The sequence below is a fragment of the Phaseolus vulgaris genome, chromosome 8 (genome assembly GCF_051622355.1).
Source record: "Phaseolus vulgaris cultivar YP4 chromosome 8, ASM5162235v1, whole genome shotgun sequence".
NCBI lineage: Eukaryota > Viridiplantae > Streptophyta > Magnoliopsida > Fabales > Fabaceae > Phaseolus > Phaseolus vulgaris.
The window spans coordinates 4350686-4377379 of NC_143505.1; the positions used below are offsets into that span (position 1 = coordinate 4350686).

The 26694-nt window shown below is 31.1% G+C and overlaps 2 protein-coding genes and 1 long non-coding RNA gene across 3 annotated transcripts; 2 read left to right on the forward strand and 1 right to left on the reverse strand.

The window, feature by feature from the left end:
- The first annotated feature begins 1666 nt into the window (after positions 1-1666).
- On the forward strand, positions 1667-9483 carry LOC137823595 (uncharacterized). The gene is made up of 3 exons (XR_011083152.2): positions 1667-2110; positions 7964-8038; positions 9292-9483. It is a non-coding gene; the product is annotated as an uncharacterized LOC137823595 (long non-coding RNA).
- Positions 9484-12659: 3176 nt separating this feature from the next.
- LOC137823594 (subtilisin-like protease Glyma18g48580) lies at positions 12660-21895 on the forward strand. The gene is made up of 11 exons (XM_068628799.2): positions 12660-12842; positions 12995-13104; positions 13959-14056; positions 14139-14294; positions 14380-14500; positions 14841-15387; positions 19685-19779; positions 19893-20141; positions 20241-20370; positions 20469-20685; positions 21029-21895. Exons 1-11 carry the CDS (start codon positions 12756-12758, stop codon positions 21568-21570), a joined length of 2352 nt encoding a protein of 783 aa, XP_068484900.1. The 5' UTR covers positions 12660-12755; the 3' UTR covers positions 21571-21895.
- Positions 21896-22139: 244 nt separating this feature from the next.
- LOC137823593 (uncharacterized) lies at positions 22140-25989 on the reverse strand. Its single transcript, XM_068628798.2, has 2 exons — positions 23020-25989; positions 22140-22777 (listed from the first exon to the last, which is right to left on the reverse strand). Exons 1-2 carry the CDS (start codon positions 25853-25855, stop codon positions 22422-22424), a joined length of 3192 nt encoding a protein of 1063 aa, XP_068484899.1. The 5' UTR covers positions 25856-25989; the 3' UTR covers positions 22140-22421.
- Between the last annotated feature and the right edge of the window lie 705 nt (positions 25990-26694).

Here is a 26694-nt window from a genome sequence, read left to right on the forward strand (position 1 = left end):
TTAAAGTTGTGTTTTTGTTACCAACAAAGAATAAATAAATTAAAAAGAACACTTTAGATATGTTCCAACCCTATATAAAAATCAAGACGAGCTCACTTCCTATGTTTCAACAAGAAAAAAAAATCTAGTTTGTTTAGCACTCTACTATGCTTTATCATAACTAACACTACAACAACTATTGTAAAAGATTGTTACTATCATTACTGCCATAACAACTCAAAAAACCAATACAGTTTCTATAATTACAATCCCAAACCTTTCCAAACCAGCAACAAGATTTCTTAGACACTGTGTAATTTAACACTTCACTCACCTTTCATGTCAAGATAACTCCTTCTTACATAGATTTGTTGTGACAAAGGAAATGCAGCTAAAATGACAGTCACAATGATTTTGGAATTCCATTCTGAATTATGCAGTATTACTCTACTTCCCTGAAGGAGCATTCTTGGTGCTGGAAAGAACCATGAACCAGACCAACATACCCTTTGCCTCTTCCATCCTTCCTGATTTCCTGCTCATTGCCTTGTCTACCAAATTTTGCTTCCTTTTCTCAGATTGATAACCCAAAACTACATCTTCTAATAATAACAGTACGCAAATTTTCATCATTGTCCTCATAGTGCTTCTTCCTTTCACACTGGTCTCCCTCCATCTTATATCTCCTGTCTCCACTACATTACACAGCCTATGTGATTACCACCCGGACACCTATAATTATCACATCTACATCACAACAAAGCCTTAAGCAGCATACGTATATGATCAAACTGTTCTAAACAACACAAAACACAAAACAAAATTTTGTTATCAACTTAAGGAATGTAAACAATTTAAAGGATAAATCACCCAATCAGAGAAAGATAAATTAAAATTTGTTATTTTCCTTCTCATCCAAGACCAAACTAGTAGTTGTGTCAAACTAAAGATTTCTTCTGCATCCACCTTCCCTTCTTTAAAAACCACACAATTTCTTTGATTACAGATGCTCTAAATCACCGCTACCCAAACCCCTTTCCAAGCACGATTCTTTTTCTCATTAAATTGAAACAAACCAATCTGAAGCAAATGGTGTTTCATGTCACTGTGATAAACTGATTGTTTCCCCACCCACTTTGAAACCATCAACCATACCTGAAAAGCTATTTTACATTCTACAAATAGGTGACTGATTGTTTCCTCTACTAGATCACATAAAGGGCGCATAAGTGTTGGCAATTAAACACGTCTTCTCTAGAGATTAGCTCTAGTTTGGATTTTTCCTTTGAGAACCCTTTAATCTAGCATAAAGGCATTAGACACAACTTTAATATCCCATAAGACTTCCATTGCTTGGTTACTGTCATAGGGTATAGACATTTGCAAGGCTCGATATGCAGATTTTACAGAGAAGATACCACCTTCTTCAGCTGCCCAGACTATCTAGTCCTGAAAGTCACGTTGAATATTACCAAAATTCAAATTGACTATGAGTTGTACAAGTTGTTCTCTATCCTATTCAAAGAGGTCCTTCTCCAACCTAGGTTCCATTCTTACGTTGTTTCATTCCACAACCCAACCTACTGAATACTTTTCGTTGTGTCTTCTAAGATAACCTAGGATATTTTTGTTTCAAGGTTAAGTTACCTAACCACTTATTTTCCCAAAACAAAATTTCTTTCCCTGTCCCAACTTTCCACAAAACCAAATTATAGAACCAACTCCCTATTTGTCCTTCTTCATAGATATTGCACAAGTCACACCATTACCAAAACCATGACTTGCAGAGGTTAGAATTTCTCTTACCCATTCCATTGTCATACTTAGAAAAAATCACCTCTCTCCACATTCTTGACGATTCCACTTTCCATTTTCACACCCATTTCGCAACCAATGCTTTATTAAAGCTTCTTACTTCCTTTATCCTCTGACCCTCTCCTTCTTTGGTTTGCATAGGTTTTCCCACTTTATCCAAGCAATTTTCTTATTATCATTGCCCCATCCCCATAGATACCTCCTTTACAAGCTCTTGATTTCTTCGCAAACTGACACCAGAGCTTTAAATAAGGAAAAATAAAACAGCGGGAGTGCTGTGAAGACCAATTTAATCATGCAAACTCTTCCTCTAAAGGTTAGTTTCTTTTCTTTCCATAGAGATAGTTTCTTCTTGACTATGTTGGTAACCTCCTTCCAGAACTCCTTTTTCCTCGGGTTACCACCAACTTTTATTCTCAAATATTTGAACGAAACCAACATTTGAGTGCACTTTAGCATGTGTGCATATACCTGGAGCTATTGACTTTTCACTCCTATGACTCCTATCCTTTTCTTGTGAAAATTTACTCTTAACCTGACCGCAAGTTTAAAACATCTTAGAAATTTTTTTTATCGTCATAACATTTTGGTTTGTCGCTTGACACACCACCAGAGTTTCGTTTGCAAACTAAAGCATTGAGACCTCAACCTGACCAACTCCTAATTTTACCCCTTTCAACTTTTTTTTGTTTAATGCTTTCCTTACCAATCCTGCCAGACCTTCCAGTACTACCAGGAATAGGAAAGGGGCGATTGGGTCCCCTTACCTCAGACCCCTTGTGGTTGTAAATTCCCGAGTAACACTTCCATTAATCAAAACTGATACAGATGATGATTCTAAGCAATCTTTTATTCATCTTATCCATTTTTCACTAAACTAAGTCTATTTAGCATATAAAACAAGAATTCCCAACATACTGAGTCGTAATCAACATTTATAATTAAGCCTGACTTCTTCCCCCTTCATGAGATCCTCCACCACTTCATTAACCACTACAATACTTTTCAATAACTCTTGGTAAAGCAATTTTCATTCTATTAGCTAAAATTTTAGAAATAATCTTATATATTGCTCTGACAAGGGATATTGGCCTATACTCATCCAGTTTCGTAAGATCATTTATCTTTGGTACAAGGGCTATAAAGGAACAATTGCATCCTTTTGGAATTCTTCCTTTTTTTTCAAAGCTTTGAATCGCTTGGTAGATGTCATACTTGAGTGTTTCCCAACTTCCTTTAATGAAATTGAAGTTGAAGTCGTTCGGTTCAGAGCCTTTTGTACCATCACATTGCCAAATTTCCTTCCTTATCTCTTCCTCCGTTATCTTTGTTGACAACTTAATATTTTTCTCCTGAGTAACTTCAGAGAAGTCAACGTTTCCAAATCTAACCTTGTGATTATTAGGTTCAAAAAAGCGTTTTTGAACAGACTTCTAACCACAAATCTAACAGTAATAGGGTCCTCTTTCCACACACCATCCACTTCCACACCTTTAATTTGGTTTGACATTCTCCTCCTAGCAATAGTCGAATGGTAGAATTTTGTATTAGAATCTCCCAGCTTAATCCAATTTATCCTAGCTTTTTACCTTAACATGGATTCAATTTTGCAGTTAATTTCCTTGAGATCACTAAAAAGCTAAACTCTTTTCCTTCTACCCTCCTCACTCAACCGTCGGTCTGCATCTTCAATGTCCAACTTTCCAATTTGTGCAATTACACCTCTCTTCGCGGTATAGACATTACCAAAGACATGTGTGTTCCAGTTTTTCAAGTCATGTTTTAGCATTTTAAATTTCTCCTTGCATTTAGTCAAACCTTCTCTGCTCAGAATATAAGAATTCCACTTAGTTTTGACCATATCAGCGAACCCTTTATCTACAAACCATGTATCCAAGGTTCTAAAAGGCCTTGGGTACCAATCAACCGAGTTAGTATTAACTATAATAACATAGTGATCTGAGACTTGTCTTGTGAAAACATATTGTTTACATGTCGACCAAGTGTCAAACCATTCTTGTGACACCAAAACTTTGTCCAGTCTACTATTCGCCTTTCCATTTGACCTGAACCATGTGAATTTTAATCCCACAAGAAAAACATCAAGAAGTGAGTTCTTCTCCGTAAACTCATTGAACCCATCTATCTTTCTTTTATGTCTTGTCAATGTATTATTGTCTTCTCTCATTAAGAGACCTTATCGCATTAAAATCGCCAATAAAATAGCAAAAGCATTCCACTTGTGTTTGCCTTAGATATGAAAGATTGTTCCATAGTTGTTTTTTCTCCTCCCATGGATTAAAGTTGTATGAGTCAAGTCCTAAAAGTAATTTATTTCATTTAATTGGATTTAAGTTGTGGGAGTCAAGTCTTAAAATTACTTTATTTCATAAACAGTAAAATAGAAATTAACAAAAGAGACCATAAAGAAAGACTAAAAATAGAAAGGAATCCAGATATCCATTCAAATAAAATAGTTTAACTATGATGTATTGAAAGTGTTATAATCATAAATTACTAATTAGTTAATAATTTTTTTAAAGATCATTTTTTAATGATTGCTCATTTATTCTTTCAAAACGATGAGTAGAACTTATATATGTATGAATAAAAAAGGCACAATTTTATAGGCGTTGTCTTATTTTTACTTAAAAATTAAAGTTTTATCTAGTAAAATGGATAAACATTTATCTTCCATAAGGTAAGAGCATTATTTTTCAAGAACACTTATAATTCCTATTTATTAAATATGATAAGTTATTTGTGTGAGGCTTTGTGGGAATGATGTTTGACCATTATTCTAGACTATCCATGTTAGTAGCATTGTTCTACACATTCCAACCACCTTGGATAAGCTCTCACTGTCTCTCATTAGAACATCCTAACAAGAAAATTACTATAAGAAAATCATCAAATAAAAATTAATTTTTATATATTAAAATAATTAGTTGTAATAGTAACTAAATTAGAGATCATTTTAAAAATTAAAAAAAAAATTGATTTATATTATTCTTAAATAGTTTCTAAATTGGTATCTAATTAGTAACCAAGATTTTAACTACCAATTATTTAGATTCTAAATTTGATAGCAAAAACCTTGATTGTTAATTAAATATCAATTTAAAAATCATTTAACAATAATATAAACTAATTTAAAAATCAAAAATTTATTTAGTTTTTAAAATTATTTTTAATTTAGTCACTTTAACAATTAATTATTTTTTATTTTTAAAATTGGCATCATTTTCGGTTGCATTGAAACAAAACCTATTCATCCAATTACTCCTCAATGAAACCTCTCTCTGTTTGTGCTTTATAAGAATTTCTCCACAGAGAAGATACAACCACCCTTACCTAACACTCAACAATTTTGAATGTTACACTGTCTTAAAAGTCATCAGCATATTTATGACCAAACAAATCAAACCCAGCTACATATAGTCTTCATTCAAATCATTTTACCCACAGACTAGTTCAACAATCATTTTTGTCTAGAAAAATTCCTGAATCAACCCATAATTATTGAGATTGAAAGTTTATTAAACAATCCATTAAGACTGAATACAACTGGAAAGTGAATACTTCAGGAATAGTTAAAAGCCTTTGCACCATTAATTATTAAAATATGCAATTATTGGGCTTATCATATCTTGATGATCAGCTATAAGTTTTTTAACATAGAATTAATTGTAAAAGGATGGTATATTGAGGCAATAAAATAGAAGTTGGAAATAAGAGAAATGATGAACAAAGTGATTTTGAAAGTCTTGCACAAAGGTAATAAACAGGGCATCTATCAAGAAAATCATGAAATAAAAATCAATTTTTAAAGATCAAAATAATTAGTTACAATAATAACTAAATTAGATATCATTTTAAAAATTAAAAAAAAAAATTGGTTTCTAAATTAGTTTCTATTATTGTTAAATAGTTTCTAAATTGGTATCTAATTAGCAACCAAAGTTTTTGCTACCAAATTTAGAAACTAAATAATTGATAGTTAAAACATTGGTTGCTAATTAAATACTAATTTAGAAACTATTTAACAATAATAAAAACTAATTTAGAAACCAATTTTTTTTTTAATTTCTAAAATGGTTTCTAATTTAGTTATTATTGCAACTAATTATTTTAGTCTCTAAAAATTGATTTCTATTTCATGATTTTCTTGTAGTGTATATGATTAAAAGTAATATTTTCTAGTATGCATGGTACCATGGTTCAGTAATATTTTCCGATGAAGAAGGAAATCAGACGCTACATATTCTGTTGATGATCTTGTAAGATGTAGTTGGGAGGGAAATGTTTAAGAAATAACAGTGTCGTGAGTAGTAGTTAATTATGTTCATGTACACTTACGAAAGTTTTGCTGAAAGAACACATTTATAAACTGAACTTTATATTCCTCAAGACATCTTTTTCCAAAGTTTGCATTATTACGTCCCCACTTCTCAACTCTTAATTACTTTAAGGAAAAATACACAATGCCACTCTTAAGCATTGCATCTTTAGTATTTTCTTAAGTGTGGTTTTGTGAATTGATTATTTATATAAACAAGTTGATTATTTGTGAAAGCTTGATGAAAAAAAAAACTTTATTATTTTAAAAGAATGTATGTTTTCCTAACATGCATTTATAATTTTAGACATGTTGAACTTTGTGACTATAATCTCTAACTTTTTTTTATCAGTAATGAATGTGTTAGAGATTGCACATCGACTATAGATTAGATCATTTCATAATATATAAGTAAATGCAAATTTCACATCGTAAGCCGGTTTTATGAGATTAGGTTAGGCTTAAAGTCCACTTTTTAGTATGCTATCGAAGTCATTTTTAACCTATCATTTATCAGGTCATCCGCTATCGAGCCGAAGTGAGTGCAAACAAAATTCACTTCTTAGTACAATGAATTAAATAAATTGAACATTTAAGAGATATTTAAATTCATATATAAAAATATTAGGATTAGGATAGTCTATCACACCACTAGCACCTGATGATTTCCCATTTGTTCTTGAACCATACACATATCACCCTCTCATTGCATATTCTTTGATAGACCAAAAAAAGTTAACCGCAACTTTTTCACACACAAAAAATCATGTACATAAATCACCCAAACTTGAGAACAATCTAATTCTTCCCGGGTAATATTCCTCAATATCTTGTCCTTGATAACTCATGTATTCCACTTTCTTGCTTTTGTTTATCTTGAGTTAGCATTTCTCAAAATAATTATGTAGTTCAACCCGAGATTGCATCGTGATGAGCAACATAATATTGCATTAGAATAGCCTATTCTTTCAGTAACCCACTATCATACATTATGTTTTTGTTGGATTTTGGCTTTGAGGCACTAAGTTGTAACATATATGCTTCATCTATCCAAGCACCTGCAATATAGAGAAAACATACCTAATAATATCTATTGTTATATATATTTGTTATCTTATATATGTATTATTGATATTATTATTTTATTATTTTCATTATTTATAATTATATGTTATTATTAATAGTATAATTAACTATTTTTGAAATTGTTTAATAAATTTATATAATATTTAATTTTGTATATTGTATATTATAATAAAATGCATGCACAAGGGTATTTAGGTAAAATGCAGTAATTATACATAAAATTAGCACAAATCTCTTCATTTGTGTGTGAGGATTGAAAAAACACTTTCACCCTTCCCCCACCCTCAAAACCACTAAAATAAATACAAGAAACACCCTCTCCCTCCTCATACTTGGAAACAAACATAACATCTAGGAAATGTAAATTTTAGCACAGAACTAAAAGAAGATAATAAGGTGCTAACAAAAGAGTTTTTAGAAGAGGAGATTAGATGATTATGTTGTAATGTGAAGGTAAAAAAACCCAAGTACAAATGAGTATAATTGTACCTTTACTAAGAAGTTTTGGAACATAATTAGAGGGGAACTTTCTACATGGTGTGTAAAGACCGAGAAAATTAATCTTAGAGTAGAAGTGATACAATTAAAATAACACATAAATATTTTATTATTAAAATGAAAAGAGCATATAAATAGAAAATTCAGTTATTCAGGTTTCATTTTAAAAGAACCATCATCTCTCTAAAAGTTTCCTTTTGCCTTCATCTCCCTTCTCACTAAGATTCTGACCTCCTCACTCATCAGTTTGACGATCAAAGTCCGCCATCAAACTCCTGATAGTGAATACTACAAGATTGCCCTATCAGAATGTTTAATAGAGTAAGTTCATTTTTGCTCTTCTCTTTTAGTCAAATTTTGAACTTGTTTGAGTTGTCTCTGCATAAGCTTTGCATGTGACTCTTTTTAGTTAGAATATGAATTTTAATCAAGACATAGTATTTTAAGGAATGACAATACTATTAAGAAGTGGACTTTAAGCCTAACTCAACCCCATAAAACCGGCTCATGGGGTTGAGGTTTGCACCCACTTATATATTATGAAATGTCCTTATCTCTAGTCGATGTGGGATCTCCAACACACCCCCCTCACACCGAGAGTGATAGATAGAAGCTCGTGCGTGAGACTATATATTATGGGTGGTCCGATAGCGGCCCGATACCATATTACGAAGTGGACTTTAAGCCTAACTCAACCCCATAAAACCGGCTCATAGGGTTGAGGTCTGCACTCATTTATATATTATGAAATGTCTTTATCTCTAGTCGATGTGGGATCTCCAACACACCCCCCTCACGCCGAGAGTGATAGATAGAAGCTCGTGCCTGGGACTATATATTTTGGGTGGTCCGATAGCGGGTGGCACGATAGGCCCAACAAATACTCGCTAGGATAGGCTCAAAATGGCTCTGATACCATATTACGAAGTGGACTTTAAGCCTAACTCAACCCCATAAAACCGGCTCAATGGGGTGAGGTTTGCACCCACTTATATACTATGAAAGGCTCTAATCTCTAGTCGATGTGGGATCTCCAACAAATACCATGTTAAGATTGTTTAGGATGTGCATTGACTAGGTATTCGTTTAGGAGATATCCTAACTCTTCTAAGATAATGAAATCATATAAATGAAGTTATTCAGGTGGTAAAAGTCGAATGAGATTCATATGAAGGGGTAAATTGTTTGAAAGATAACTAACTTGACCTGTTATATGAATTAACATTGTCATACTATGAGAGATGATATTGAGATTATTTATGTGCATAGTTGTGTGGATTTCACAGTGAGATAGTATGACATATGCAAATCTCTGAGTCTAAGTCAATGCACGAGTCTTTCAGAAGTAGAGTCAAATGTCTATCTATTTTGAGTCACTAGAAGTCTGACATGTGAAAGATGAATTATGAATTTTAATATATACTTGATGATTTGAGAAATTGTATGAGACTTGATGAATTATGTTTATTAATTTGAAATTAAAATTATATAGAAATTTATTTTATAGCTAGCTTACCCTGTGCTTTATTTTGTGTTTGTTTTCTTTATCTGTGATGATCATGTATTTTACACAGAAGCATATGAGGCTGCAGGTGAAAGAAATCCCTAGTGAGCAGATAAAAGATATATAGTTGTTTTTATTAATTTGTTGATGTTTGTAAATATAATTTTACTTGTGAAATAATGTATATTTTGAACTACTAAACATATGATATAGATAAATATTTATGTTGAAAATTCACGCATATTATAATATTAGATGTTGAAAAATATGGGGATCCTACGTAATTATGAAGATCATACCTACAATTAAGGGTTGAAGTATCTGATGAATGTTTTATTTAGTTTATTTTGTCTGATAAAAAAACTTTTGCAAAATCAAATTATTTAATGTGTACATAGAAAGTAAAAATAAAATATTATAACTATTGTGAGTTCAAATTAAAATTTTCATAGTGTTTAGAATGTTAAATAAAAATGAACACGATACAAATATATAAAAAAAATTAGTAAATTTATCATTTAAAGAATTTTTGTTTAAAATAGTATATTAATGTTTTTTTTATGTGGATTTACAATTTAATTGTGCACCCATGCACCCACATTATCTTCTAATACATCATCATGAGATTCCTCTTTCATTTTCCAACGTTCTACACGTTGACACCCAATTGACCATCATTACTCATTGGAAAAAGAGAGAAGTAATTAATACTCCATTTCTCTTAACTCATGAATTCATTTATTAATATATATATATATATATATATATATATATATTAGACAATATTTTAATTTTTTAACATCCTTGCAATTGTAAATGTAATTTATACACCTTAGCCATATCTTTTATTATTATTTTTATAAATCTGGAATAAGTTTTTATTAGTAATGTATTTATTTCTAAAGTTATTTGTAAACTTTTATTTTCTAAAATTTAATAGATAATCCATGATAAAGAATCTTGCATGAAGAAAGAAATGCTTCAACTTTGGACCACATTCCTACTAAAACATGATCCTTTGCGTACGTACTTTATTTTATTTATTTTCATAACTTTAATCATTATTAATATTTTTTTATTTACGAAGTATATTGTTATAATTATATTTGTTTTTAAGATAATCCATGACAGGGACCACCACTTTATTTGTAGATTTGAAACATATGATTATAAATTACTTGTCTTAACTTTCTAGCGCACTAACGTAATACGAGTAACATATCGTTTTTTGTGCACTCACCTTTCTTTTTCTCCTTTACAAAAACAACACTGGACCAGAAACCTATATAAAAATATAAATATTTTTTCAAACAAAATTACTTTAGCCTTCGTTTGAATGAAGTGGTGTGTGAAAAAATGTTTTGTGAGATAAAAAACATTCTTTGTAAATATGCATCAATTGTGGAAAAAAATTTAGTTATTTTAATATTATAATAATAAATAATTAAACTAGTATAGTAAATATAATAATTAAAAATATCAATGGTAAATAACATTATAAAAATAAATAAAATAACTTCTATAATAGTTTAGCTTTTCATTTATTTATTTTTATTTTACTTTTTGCCTTTTTCATTTTCTTTCTCCTTACCAAATGGGTTAATAATAAAAAAAGAGTTAAGTTCCCCTCATAGAAAACTCAGTCATGGATGCTTACTTGTATAACATAGACAATTGTATAACATAGACAATGATACGTGCACTGATATGACACCGACACGGATAAAGAGATACGTATAATCTTTAAAATATAGCATATGAGGACACAAATATATATATTATATAATTTTGATTATATAAATTGACAATAAAAATTTATGTGCACGAGAATGTTTTAGGTTTTTTTGTAGCGAGAATATGTCTCTCATGGCTGGTTCAAAATTATTTGTTTCTTATTTTTATAATCATAATAACAATTGATTACATAGTTTGAGTTTTTTAGAATTAATGTATTTCTCATTTTTAAAATTGTGTTAGAATCGTGCTAGAATTTTCAGAACTCTAATAAATATTTTTTGAATTGTATATTTCACTGATACATGTCCTACGATTTTGATACGTATGTCCAACATCTACACACCATTTAAGAGGCATGTCTGAGTCGTGCGTACCCATCTTTAGCTTTATGAAAAGAACAATATATTATTTTTTATAAAGAATTAAATAAAAAAGTATTTTTTTAAACATTTTATTATTTTTTATTATACAAGAGGTTTATAAATACGTGAGAAAACACTCTTACATTATGATTTTATTTGTGGAGTAATAAAAGGAAAATTTTATAATTTTAGATATTTGAAGTTGAAAAAAATACAAAATTTGATTTAGTTTTTAAAAACCAGCGTTTTTAAAATTAAATAATGTTTTCCAATATATATTTGGCCAATCTTTGAAGGAAATGTGAAAATCTGATTTTTTTGGAATTAAAAAAACTTTTAATAAACAAATATTACTTTTCAATGAGAATAAAATATTATTATTTTATTTTGTAGAAAAAAGTGAGATGATTTTTCGAATTAATAATGAAAAAATATTTTTAGTGATACAAATATTATTTTTTTAGAAAAATAAATAAATGTGATCGATCAAACAAATTTAATTATTTATGAGAATTATGATTTGTAGGATTCATACATCAGGACATAGTTTTTTTTGCATATATATGTTTTTCTTATTTGAAAGGCCGTTAAAAAAAATCATGAAATAGAAAAAAAAATTAGAGACTAAAATAATTAGTTACAATAGTAACTAAATTAGATACCATTTTAGAGTATCTCTTATAAAAGAGAAATACATGTATCTCTTATAAAAGAGAAATAAAAATTTATCTTTTAAACTCTATGTAAAATAATACTTATATATATATTATAAGAAAATCATGAAATATAAACTAAATTTTTAGAAACCAAAATAATTATTAATAATAGTAACTAAATTAGAGATATTTTAAAAATTAAAAAAAAATTAATTTATATTATTATTAAATAATTTTTAAATTAGTATTTAATTTGTAATTAAAGTTTTTAAAATTATTTAATTTCTAAATTTGGTTAATATTTAGAATGCAAAGAAAACAATGAGCTATAAAAGTTTTCCAAAGATTGGTGAAGAAAAGAAAAAGTTTAGTTGTCTCCTTATTATGTCTTGAAAAGCAAAAGCTTATGTTGCACATTTCCCAAAGACCAAAAGAGAAGGTTTGATTGAGGGGTAAAAACTTATACATTAACAACTTACTTTTTATTTTTATTTTTTACATTCCTTTACAATCAATAATACTATTATTTTTCATAACATTTAATTACAAATATTTTTTTACACTCATTTTACAATCAATATTATTATTATTTTATATAATTTATGATATATATTATTTTAAATTCATTATATCATAAAATTATTAGATTTAAAAAAAAAAAACGGACTCTTCTTTACAGATATTTGGGTTTTCAAAAAGTAAAATTTTTTATGCCCTATATACATGCATTTCATAGCTGGTATGCATCATAAGCACTTCCCAAAGATCGCTTCAAAAGAATGGCCAACTCCATCTTTCTCCTCCACCTAGTTTCCTCGTTTCTTCTTTTCACTTTCTTGCTGGAAGCTGTTCATGGCACCAAAAAGGCAAGCAACCTTGTTTTGCATATTGCTCATTCATATCAGTAATTTGTACCATGAAATTATGATGACTTGCTTCTGATATTGCTGAGTTTCCCACCATTGATTTGCTTCTTCTTCATTGCTTATATTTCACAGATCTTTGATTTTGTTTACAGTGTTACATTGTATACTTGGGAGCACACTCTCATGGTTCCACCCCTACTTCTGTTGACCTCCAAATTGCTACGTATTCTCATTATCATTTATTAGGTTCAATCCTTGGAAGGTATCAAATCATAGTTTTTTGTGTTTTTTTTTCAAGACCTAATTATATATTGTTCGAAAAAGATTGTTTGACAGCTGAAACACTAAAAAGATTCATTTTGACAAATATTTAGGGGATGGTGTTTAGTCGGCAGTTATTCATTTATATCTAAATACTATTTTTATTTTATTTATATATTTTAAATAAGATTATTTAAAAAATATTTTTTAAATATAAACTAAAAAAATAGTCTTACATTTTAATTTAAATAAAATTACATAATAAATTATTAATATAAATAAAATTAGTTTTTTTAAAATAAATTATACTACGAAGTATAAGTTTAAATAACATTAATTTCTCTAAAAACAATTTTAATATCATAAATCTAAATAAAAAAAGTATAAAATATTTTAATAGTTAATTTTGTTCTTGTTAATAACTTCATTTATTCACAGATAAAATTTTAAAAAAAAGTAACCATAGACAATAATGCATAGATTGAATATAATAGTACTGTCCTTGTCTTATTAATAAAAAAATTAAATTGTCTATATCCATTACTCACATGTATTTAATATGTGGGTACCCACACATGTGTGGGGGTAAATTCTTTACCATTTCTACTCCTATTAAGTTTTAAGAATAAAAAGACATCGTTACATGATATGAATATCTAAAGCCACGCGACAAAAATCATTGGAAGGAATCTTCTTGGAGATTGACTATTTTAAGTAGTGATTCTATTTTTTACTTAAGATGTCCTTCTCACGTAGCCTTTTACAATTTAAGCATGTAATTAAACTAAGAATCATAAAAGTCTGTGAGATAACGAGATTAATTAATTGATAATATGTAGTTAATTTGTTTGACAGTGAAGAGAAAGCGAAAGAAGCAGTTATCTACTCATACAATAGACACATAAATGGCTTTGCTGCACTGCTCGAAGAGGAAGAAGCTGCAGAAACTGCAAGTGAGATTCCATTGATAACCTATTTCTTTTCATTTTATTTTGTTTCAAATTAGGTTGTGACACAGTGTTTGGAATGAGGCAGAAAACCCTAACGTGGTGTCTGTGTTCTTGAGCAAAATACATAAACTGCACACTACCCGCTCATGGGAGTTTCTTGGACTACACAGAAATGGTAAGAACTCTGCATGGCAAAAGGGAAGCTTTGGTGAAAATACAATAATTGCAAACATCGACACAGGTAATTATAATTAGCTTTATTATTTATTATTTGCATGCAAATTTATGTTCATCATCTTTAATCCTGAATTTGGCGTTGGATATAGGTGTTTGGCCAGAGTCAGAGAGCTTCAGTGATAAAGGATATGGCCCCGTTCCCTCCAAATGGCGTGGTAATGTCTGTCAAATTAACAAACCTCCACGCTCTAAGACAAATCCATGCAACAGGTTCTTCTTCTCTTTTACCCTTTCTTTCCTCAATATATATAATTTACATAATTCAGAAAGAAATAATGACAATAATTGGAGACCAAATAATTGGAGACCAAATAAGAAATTAATTTCGTGGGACCTTTTTTACAATTGTTTCTATCCTAGGAAGACACAATAATTCATGGTTGAATTGTTTTTATGTTTATGTCCTTTCTCTACCACCTTTCTCCTTCGCTTTCTCTTTTTCTTTTTCATCAATCTTTTTCTTTTGTACCTACTTTCCTACATTATTCAATTTATACATATATATCATATTTAAAACCATTTTCTGTTAAATATTGTTAATAATATACAGAAAGCTGATAGGAGCAAGATTCTTCAACAAAGCTTTCGAGGCTTACAATGGCGAACTTGTTCCCTCGCTGCAAACAGCGCGTGACTTCATGGGGCATGGGACCCACACTCTGTCAACCGCCGGGGGCAATTTTGTGGGAGGCGCAAGCGTGTTTGCGGTGGGTAATGGCACCGCAAAGGGTGGGTCCCCGAGAGCACGAGTTGCGGCGTACAAAGTGTGTTGGTCTCTGACGGACCCAGCCAGTTGTTACGGCGCCGACGTCTTGGCTGCTATCGACCAAGCCATCGACGACGGCGTCGATGTCATCAATCTTTCTGCTGGTGGCGGTTACGTTGTCAGCCCCGAAGGAATATTCACGGACGAGGTTTCCATTGGAGCCTTCCATGCGATTTCTAGAAACATCCTTTTAGTTGCCTCTGCAGGGAACGATGGACCGACGCCTGGTTCTGTGGTGAACGTGGCTCCTTGGGTCTTCACCATCGCTGCTAGCACCATAGACAGAGACTTCAGCAGTAATTTAACCATTAACAACAAACAGCAAATCGAGGTAAGTACCATTATCACTAATTAATATTTTTTTATCATAAAAAGTAAATAATAAATATGACTAATCAGTTGAACTCTTGTACAAAACAAAAATAAATAAAAACAAAAACATCAAAACTATCTTCAACTATCTACTCCAAAAGTTACTAGCTAGACAACAACACCAAGAAACATCTTATAAACAACTTTTAATGAAAATATACATATTTATTTGAAAAAACCATTAATTAGAAGAAAAAAAAACCATCGAGAATTTTTTGAGAAAATTCAATTTCAAACCTTTAACTAAGACAATGAGAAGTTTTCAGAATCATCAACCATTTCATCACTAAAAAAATATTTATTCCTATATTTCTAAATTTCACTATATTTCTAAATTTCACTTACTAATGTAGTCCAAATTTACCCAAAATTAAATTAACAAATGTAAGTGCATAAAGAATTTTAAACTGCCTAAAACGTGAAGATCTACCAAACTCACTAGTAATAAGACTAGCAAAAATTTCAAAAACTAACAAAAAAAACTCTGCAACCAAATAACAAATGACTTGTAGACTCTTTCATCATCCACAAGCAACAAAGGTTATTCTCAACCTCAATCTCTCATATCTCCAAGTTGATCTTAAAGCTATCTTGTTTTCGATCACCCTCTAGACTCTGACATGAACGTAAGGAAGAACCGTAGGAAAAGTTGTACAACTCTGAATTTTCCTCTTCTCTCCCCTCTCTAGTTAACATAGATTTAAGAATGTAAAAAACGTGAAAAAATTCTATGAAGAAAGTCATGATTCTAATAACATCAAGGAAAGAACAAAATTAGAGGGCTCCACGTGTGGAAAAACTTTTTTAATCACTTTGGCCACAAAATCTATGAGAAAGTCTTCAATAATTTATGTACTGCAAAATTTACATCACTGTGGTCACCGACAGATCTTTTCGTTTAATATTTTATCCATCACTGTGAATTTTGTTTTACTGATCTTATATCAAATATTTGAAAACGGAAACTAGAATTAATCTCATAGTTTTGTCAAATTAAGATTAATAGTATTGAAAAATACATAAAATACTTGTTTATTTTAAGCTGCCGATTAAAAAATCTTGTTTATGTTAAGCGGTAATTAATAAGTTAATTTATATATATTTAAAGGTTTAAGAAACAGTTAAGATACCAAAAATACAACTTGGTTTGTGGTCGACGTAGTAAACGAAATGATAATTATTTCAAAAGGCAAAAAGTTCATTAAAGGCAAAACGACAAATAAATATGCCAACTTTTTAGGAAAAAACATACACATTTAAATTTTCTTTTCATAATGTACGAATATGTAATTTTGGTTTTTCATTTTCAATTTCTGATGAGTGTATAGAGAGGACTGGTCTCGCTTTAAAGTGATGAACAGTAAAAAAATTATTAAATAAAAACTAAATAATTATTATAATAACTAAATTAAATAATATTTTAAAGAATAATAAAACTATTAGTATTTAAAATAATTTATAGATTTGTATTTAATTAGTCACTAAAATTTTAACTATTAATTATTTAAATTTTAAAATTAATAGGTAAATTTTTCATGATTAATTAAACATATTTTTTAAAAGTTATTTATTAATAATCAGATTTATTTTAAATATTTTTTTAATATATAAATTAATATTTAATTTAATTAATATAATAATTAATTATTTTTTATTTTTAAAATTAAATTTTATTTAATGATTTTGTAGTAGTAAGAAAAGATAAATTTACAAGAAAAGATGAAATTTTAATTTTTATACTAAATTGTGTTTAAAAAATATGATTTGTTACTTTAAAAATTATAAAATTCATTATCTTATTTTACTATATTTAAAGTAGTGTTTCTTTAATTTACTTAATGCTGAATGAGTGCAATTTATATTTTAGTTGTTCTGACATTAAATTAGATTTTCATTTAATTCTCAATTATCTCTCTACATGTGATTATTGCAACAAAGTCATGACTTCTAAAATTATATATAGAGTTACGCAAATTATTATTATTTCTAAAATCATGAAATAAACCACGATTTCTATAATTAATAAAAAAAATTATAACACGACTTATCTAATCTATATATATATAAAAAGGAGATTTCCCTCTTAACTGCTCTTAATTTTTTTTTCTATTTTATCCTTATATTAATATTTAATTTTATTATTGTATTATGGTCATTGTGTCATTTCTTATTTTTCTCTTAACTGCTCTTATTTATTTTTTTTTCATTTTTTCCTTACTTAATAATTTATTGTATTAATTTATTTTTGTTATTTGGACATTTTATAATTTCAAAAATTAATAAATTAATTTTAAAATTTTAAAATTTATTTTATTTGTTATTATTTAACTGGAGAGTGGGGAGAGTGGAGAGAGTGATTAGTTACTTTTCTATTTTAAAGATCTTCTTCACTATTAAATAAAAAATTAAAGATATTTGTAATATTTTGTGAACCACTTTAGCGGGAGAGTGTGGAAATTTGTTACGTTACTTTTTTTATTTAAACTGATATTCTCTTTTATTAAGAAACAAATTTTATGATTCTCCACTACACATAAACCACGTATCCTACTTCCTTCCGACTTTCTCTCTCATATATAGGTACCTACTCCCCACTTTCTCTCTCCACTACACATAACACATTCTTTTTTTTACCATACTTCTCACTTACTTTTCTCTTTCCTTTTCACTTTCATGTAAATAAATAAATTCATTCATTCTCTTTGCCATATGTAACTTTTAATTACCGCTCTCCACTATTTTATTAACATACACTTTAACTTCTCATTTTAATGTTATTAAGAGAAATTGTTTTTGAAAAATAAAAAAATACTAAAGAGAGAGAAATAAAAAATACGGATATACACTACTCTTTAATTGTATACTCTTTAACTTCTCATTTTTATTTTATTAAGAGAAATTGTTTTTAAAAAATAAAACAAATACTAAAGAAATAAAAATAAAAAATGCGGATACACACGTCACCACTAGTGTACATAACGTTATTCAAATTTTATCCATTCTAATAAACAGTGCTGACAAAGTGCTACAAATAGTTAACATGTATTATTTAGGTCAATACATTATTATCAGATCAAGAAGTATTTGATGACAAGTTGATCAATAAATTAAAAGAACATAATTTAATTTTAGAATAAGATCACAAGACTTAAATATCAAATTGCACTGTAAATAAATTAAGTCTCCATACATTTAAAAGTTCGGTAAATTTGAAGTTATTTTATTTGAGAAAGAAAATTGATTATAAAAATATTGCTCTGCTTTTACTTTTTTAAAATTTATTTGCAAATTATTAAAACATATTTGCACTATTTTACAAATAAATGCTTAAAATGAAAAATAAGATAAAAAATTCAGTTTAAGAATGAATACAAAATAAAAAGGACAAAAATTAAACAATAATATCTCTGTTTTCCTCTCTATATTTTTTTTCTCATATTTTTAAAGTATAATCAACTAAAAAATACTTTTTTTTATTCATTTCCTGTTTTCTTTTTCATTTTTTTTAATTTCTGGCATCATAAAACGTTGTTTTAATGCTGTATATATAATTTTTTTAATCAAAATAAATAAATTAATTAAAAAGAACACGGTAGGTTTTTTTTTATCAACAAGAAAATAAATAATAAATATGGCCCACTTTAGGAGCAACCTTCTTACAAAGTAAAAGAGAAATACACCTCAAGAAAATTTCAACTGTGTATCTTGCAACAACTAGTTAAAAAACGACTTAAAATGTAAAACTTAATCCCGCTACCCTATCAGCAACTATTAATTGAGTTGAGTATATACATATCCGGGATTTTAAGCACCAATGAGAGAATAAGAAACTCATGAATTCTAAGCACCAATCAGAGAATAAGAAACTCGTTGAAGATAACTTTGACGAAATCCAAGACCAAACTTTAACCTATATCAAGGAGAAAACTTCATAATAGTCTACCGCTCCGCCGTTGAATAAATAATTATTCCTATGTTTCCAAATCTCGTTTACCAACGCAATCCAAACATTATCCAAAATAAGATTAACTGAAGTAGTCACATCAAAAAATTTAAACTACTCAAAATATGATAAAAAAAAAATTTCACGAATATCTCAACCCTTATAAAAAAAACTAAAACCAAAATATCTACCATTTTAGTTTAGAGTTGATAAACATTACAAATCAGTAAAGACTAATATATGCCTAGGCTTTCTAATTACTTTTGCTGCGTGTTGGATCTATAATTATTGAGTTTGTATTATACACTTGCAGGGAGCGAGTCTTTTTGTAAACTTGCCACCGAATCAGGCCTTTTCTCTGATCCTCTCCACTGATGCTAAACTTGCTAATGCAACATTTCGAGACGCGTAAGTACAAAATCTTGCAAGCTCAATTTGCTTAAGAAAAACCTTGTTTATTAGAATATCAATGTTTCTTACATTCTTGTTGTTATTGACATGTATGTGTATATTTGGTGCAGTCAACTGTGTAGGCGTGGAACACTTGATCCTGCAAAAGTAAAGGGCAAAATAGTGCGTTGTTTTCGAGATGGAAAAATAAAATCAGTTGCTGAGGGTAATGAAGCTCTTTCTTCAGGCGCACAGGGAATGATTTTGGACAATCAAAAGCAAAATGGGAAAACAACTTTTGGCGAGCCTCATGTTCTGTCTACTGTGGGCACAAACAATGGCCATGCAGGGCCACAATCTGATTTTTACTTAACTGCAACGTAATTATATATCCTTCAAAATTGTTTTAACAGTTTTCAAATGACCTCCCACAAAACAATTGCTCCATTTTTTATACATGCACACGTACATTTTTGCAGGGACCCTATAAAATCAGGTGCTACCATAAGAATGTCCCCAGCAAGGACGTTATTTGGAAGAAAGCCAGCTCCAGTTATGGCTTCATTCTCATCCAGAGGACCCAACAAGATTCAGCCATCAATACTCAAGGTGCAGCACATTCACATTACTTGATTTGTTCTCTATATATTAGATGTGTGTGTGAGTGTGAGTTTTTTAATGAAACTCTTGTTTTATTTTGGTTTCAGCCTGATGTTACTGCACCTGGTGTGAACATACTTGCTGCCTACTCAGAATTCGCAAGTGCATCAACCTTGCTAACAGACAATCGTCGTGGTTTCAAATTCAACGTGTTGCAAGGAACTTCTATGTCTTGCCCTCATGTTTCTGGCATCGCTGGACTTCTCAAAACACGTCATCCTAGTTGGAGTCCTGCTGCTATCAAATCAGCAATCATGACAACAGGTCTGAATCTCTACTTTCATGAGTTGTATATAAATAGCTGTGGGAGGAGCTTTCTGTTAGGTATTGGTAATAGTCTAATATTTTGAATGAGAACTTTGCAGATTCAAATAATATTCGAAATAGAATTGGATTAAACGTGTACAATATACTATTTTGATGTTATATGTTACTAAATGGTAGATTTATTAAGTGTGTGTGTATATATAGTTACTAATTTCTTACACTGGAATTTGTCAAAATATGAGTTAGAGTGCGTTTCAGTGATGATGCTTGCAAGGCTATTTTGTTTTTCTACCAACTTGTTCAAATTGTAACATGATTAAGAATATATATACCTTTGCAGCAAGCACACGAGACAACACAAACAGGCCAATAAGGGATGCGTTTGCTAAAACACTGGCAACTCCCTTTGCTTATGGTTCAGGACATGTTCAACCTGACCTTGCCATAGATCCTGGCCTCGTTTACGATCTAGGCCTCACTGATTACTTGAACTTCTTATGTGCTTCTGGATACGACCAACAACTCATCTCTGCTCTCAATTTCAATAGAACTTTCATTTGTTCAGGAACTCACAGTGTAACAGATTTGAACTACCCTTCAATCACATTGCCAAATCTGGGCTTAAAAGCCGTAACCATTACTCGCACGGTAACAAATGTTGGAACACCAAGCACATACACTGCAAGTGCTAATTTGCCTGGCTATAACATTGCCGTTGTGCCAAATTCCTTGACTTTCAGTAAAATTGGTGAAAAAAAGACATTCAAGGTGACTGTGCAGGCAAGCAGTGTAACTAAGCGGAGAACTTATCAATTTGGAGAATTGCGATGGACAGATGGAAAACATATAGTAAGAAGTCCTATTACTGTTAAACGCAGATGAAATTTCCCAATGGAGTAGGTTGTGTTGGAATCCTTACTTATCATAGTAATTGCGTGGATGCGTGACTCCAGCTAGGATCTCATCTCATCATGTTATGGTATGATTGTGTTTTTTTCTGGGATATTGTCTACCTTCTTGGTTTTTTCTCTATCACTGTAAGATGTATTGCGTGTTTTATGTATGATAATAACAATAATAATGCAGATGCGGTTAGGGAAGTCCGCATCACATGACAACTTTCTCCTCAAATGTGGGTGAAATGATGCTTGTATAACATTACCATTACCATTGTGAGTTTAATCCAAAGCCTGTTTTAACTTTCTAATCTTAACATTGCATATTTAGAAATCTCTCAGTGAAACAATGTCAAGAATTTATACAGTTCATGAAATCAATCCTAAAGCCACAGTTCATGAAATCCAATCCAATTCTAAATCAATATTATACAGATCATTTGAGCTTTATAAAAAAAATTCAAACAAAAAAAGTTTACAGGATTACATTGATGGATGATCCGAAAATATTCCAATACAGATAACTCAATAAACCCGATCATAATTACTTTAGTAGACTCTGAAGTCATTAAAATTTGATTTTAAGCCTAATTCAGCTTAATAAAAAATAATCATAGAGCAAGATTGTCTCCCACAGTTTTCATTTTGGTTATATTGTCACTTGATATGAGATATTGGGTGGGTTAAACATTAATTTGCTTGAACAGATTCGCATTTTCAAATACTGTTCGTGTATACAATGAACAAAGCATGTAAGCTTACAACATGCAGGAAAAAGAAGAAGGATGGGATACATGAGAATGAAAAGGAAACAAAATACTTGAGTATTCCAATGATTCAGCAGAGTTGTCCCAGTCTGATCATAGGAAATAGGTCAGGCAAAGGTGATTTTCCTGTTCCAAATGCCTTGGATACTTGTTCCATGGTTGGGCGGGAACGTGGATTTTGACTCAAGCAAGCAAGTGCTAACCTTACGATTAAGATCACCTCCCCATCAATTGGTTTTGTAGGTTGAGGAGGCCGTTGATCTAAAACATCAGCCAATAGCAAATCTTGAACAGTTGGTGGCATAGAAGGTGACACAAATTGAGAAATGAGATCTCTTGGATGTTTTCCCATAATGATTTCCAAAGCAAGTACTCCAAAGCTATAAACATCACATTTCTCATTCACTTCCATTGTCTGGGCCAACTCTGCAAATGGATAAACAAAAATATTTTTTAGAGTAATGTTAAGCATAAAGCAATGTGGGTTATATGCAATCAAGTGTGGTAGCTATAGCATTATCTAAATAGATCATGGTATTTGCTGATAACTTGTTTCCACAATCATGGGGGGAACCAGTCTCTTTTTGTAGTTTCAAGGTAAAAGAGTGGTATAAATGAAAAATTATGTGACTATTTTAAGTTGTAAATATGAGGGAAAAGGGTCTAACCTGGAGCAGCATACCCAAAGGTGCCTGCGAATTGAGTCCAACTATCTGAACTAGGCTTCAAAAACTTAGCAGTCCCAAAGTCAGAGACATGAGCTTCATACTCAAGATCCAAAAGAACATTTTTACTTGATATGTCCCGATGAACAATTGGAGGTGAGCAATCATGGTGCAAATAAGATAAAGCATTGGCCACACCTTTAACAACATTCACCCTCTTTTCCCAATCAAATGCCGTTGCTTGTGTATCTTTGTTCAGCAATTGATCCAAGCTACCCCCTTCCATGAGCTGATAGACCAAAAATGAGACCTGTGAATGTGAGCAAAATCCATGCAACTTTATAATGTTCCGATGTTTGATTTCTGTCAATGCTTTAATCTCACTTGCAAAAGCCTTTGAACTAAATTCTGACATTTCCTCATTTATCACTGAATGAAGTTTCTTCACAGCAACAACCAAACCTGAAGGCAACACCACCTTGTAAACATATCCTTGACTTCCTGCTCCAATGAGATATTTGTCATCAAAATTCTCTGTAGCTTCAATGATATTTTCAAACATCATTTTCCCATCGTAGCTCCATATGGAAAAGAGTACATTCCTTGGCGCTTCTTCAGAATTAGAATGACTTTCTCCTCTTCTTTTACCACGACAAAAAATATACTTTGAAAGTGCCACCCCACATAGCACTAGTACTAGAGCTCCTAAACTAAGGAGTGCCACTAGGATCACTTTGTTTCTCTTTTGATTATGGTTGGTTGGACAAAGAACCAATCCCGTGACATTACCACATAAGCCTTTATTATTTTTCAATGATTCAATTGGAGCATCAAGAAAAAGTGGAATATTTGGAATTGGCCCTTCTAATTGGTTGTCTGATATGTTGAAGATACTCAATGCTCTGCTAAAAGTGGAAGGAATGGTGCCAGAAAGACTATTATGTGAGAGATTCAACATGAACAAGCTTTGCAACTCTCCAATATTTGTTGGTATTGTTCCTGTCAACAAATTGACACTAAGATCAAGCAATACTAAGGATTGGCTAAACTGAGAGGGAATGCTTCCATCAATTTTGTTTTTGCTCAAATTCAAATTCCGTAACTTGTGCAATTTCACAACTTCTATTGGTATTGTGCCACTCAGGTCGTTATCTCCCAGATCCAATTCTTCAAGATTTTTCAGTAATCCAAATTCTGTTGGAATGTTTCCAGAAAGATGGTTATTGCTAATCTTGAGTTGAAATAACGATTCCATATTCCCTAATTCCTTTGGAAGCTTTCCACTCAAGTGATTAGAAGAAAGGTGAAGCACACCTAGCTTGGTTTCCCTAAAAAGTTCTATTGGTATACCACCGGAAATATTATTGTTGGATATCTTGAAGGTGCCAAGATTAGGACACTTCCCCCAGTTTGGTGAAATGTGACCATGAAATTTATTGTCACTCAAATCAATGTACTTCAAATTTGGATATACACCAAAATCTTGTGCTATATCCCCTTCCAATTGGTTTCCTTGCATCCTGAGTCTAGCAATACTAGAGCAATTCTTTAAGCTTCTTGGCACTGGACCCGTGAAACGGTTGTCATAAGCACTAAAGAACTCCAGTGACCCAGCCGAGCAAATTTGAGGAGGTAAATGGCCTGTGAAATCATTCTCAGCAAGTAACAAGGAATTCCAGTTGGTAATGTCATTCAAGCCTTGTGGAATGGTGCCATTAAGTTTGTTAGTGGACAATTCCAAAACTGTGAGCATTTTCAATTTTCCAATTGTGTCAGGAATTGGTCCAGAGAGATTGTTTGCTTGGAGACTCAGGGCATTCAAATTGATCAAATTACCTATAGAGGGAGGAATTGATCCAGAAAGATTATTAAAGCCTAAATACAACATGGTGAGCTTTGTCAAGTTTCCAATGGTGGAAGGAATGGGTCCGGAAAATTGATTGATATCAAGAGCAAGTTCCTCTAAATTAGCCAGATTTTGTATGGAAGCAGGGATTGATCCAGAAAGATTATTGGCTTCAAGGTAGAGCACGGTCAAGTTAGACATGTTCCATAAGGAGGATGGGATTGGCCCAGATATTAGGGAATTATTAGAAAGGTAAAGTTGATTTAAACTGCTCATGTTACCTATTGTTTCAGGGATAGAACCAGAAAGAGAGTTTCTTGACAAATCAATAAGTTCAAGGTTTGTCAACATTCCAATTTCTTGAGGAATGGAACCAAAAAGGTTACAATTTCCCAAACCTAGATACTCCAACTTGTGCAACTTTCCAATCCCTGGAGGAATGGAGCTAGAAAAATTGTTGCCACCTAAATCTAGAAATGACAGGTTGGACAAGTTTGCTATGGAATTAGGAATCTCTCCACTTAGGTGACACAAGGAAAGATCAAGGCTTTGTAAACTCCCTAGTGTCCACATTTCTGGAGGGATGGAACCTTGGAAAGAATTTAAAGAAAAATTTAAAACATTTACTTTGGTTATGTTACCAATCTGTGGTGGAATGGTTCCATGAAAGGAATTTTCATAGATATTCAGGCTGAGAAGGTTAGGAAAAATGGAGAAGCTGAGAGTGTGGAGTGTACCTTTAAGTCCATAGGTAGCAAGATTTATGCTGGACACAGACTTAGATTTGTCACACTGAATTCCTTCCCATGTGCATGGATTATTACCTCTCCATGTTGACAAGAGAGCTTGGCTGTGGTTGTCAAAGCTGTGTTTCCACTTCAACAAAGCATTTGCTTCACTGTCTTCAGCTGCAGCTTGTGGCCCCGAGAGTGTTAGAAAGACACAAAGAAATAGAACCAGCATGGATTTTTCCCTTTCAAACGTGCATTCCATGATTCAAGTGTAACAAAGTTCTTGAATCAAGAATAAGAGGATATGGTGGTGATCATAGTAATTGGAACTCACAGAGTTGCTTATAAATGAATGAATAACCGAGTGGTGTGTTTCACATGTGTACGTGTGGTCAAACACTGGTCACATTCTAAGGTAATTAATAAACATTTATGGTACACTTTTTATTATAAATATAAGTATTCACATCATGGCCTCTCGAATAAAATATGCATTACCTGTTCTCTGGTATATTAAATTATTATGCATTACAGTGGAAAAGGAAAGAAAGATATTGTGAATGGATTGAATATGCGCGGAAAGATAAGGTGGAGTTATTATTAGTTTGAATGATGACGACAAAGATGAGACGAAGAAAGAATGAAGAGGCACAAACAGAGATAAAAAAAATCCATAAAGTGAAAGGATTTTCTCTGCTTTCTTTACTTTTTTGTTCTCCTGTTGTTCCTTCGTCTTTCACGCGTAGCCATAACAACAAGTATACTTAATTAGTTAATGGACATGTGAGACAATAATGAATTTTTAATAGAAAACACAACTGCCCCGTGTCTGCATGTTTTTTTTAAGAACCTCGTTCGTTTCCAGAGCTGTTAGTCAAAGGATTAACATGAAAAATTATGATTTTTAGTATAAAAACAAGTCCTTCAATCAAGATCCCGTTCACACGTTCGTCTTCGCCAGCTTGTATATCCACTGATCTTAATTATGATTGCATGCGCCAAACATATATAGTTTTCAAATCTAATTAAATCCCTTTAGAGTAATGCCACTCATTGTTACCTAACATCCACAAGCTGTATAATTTTATATTCCATCACAGT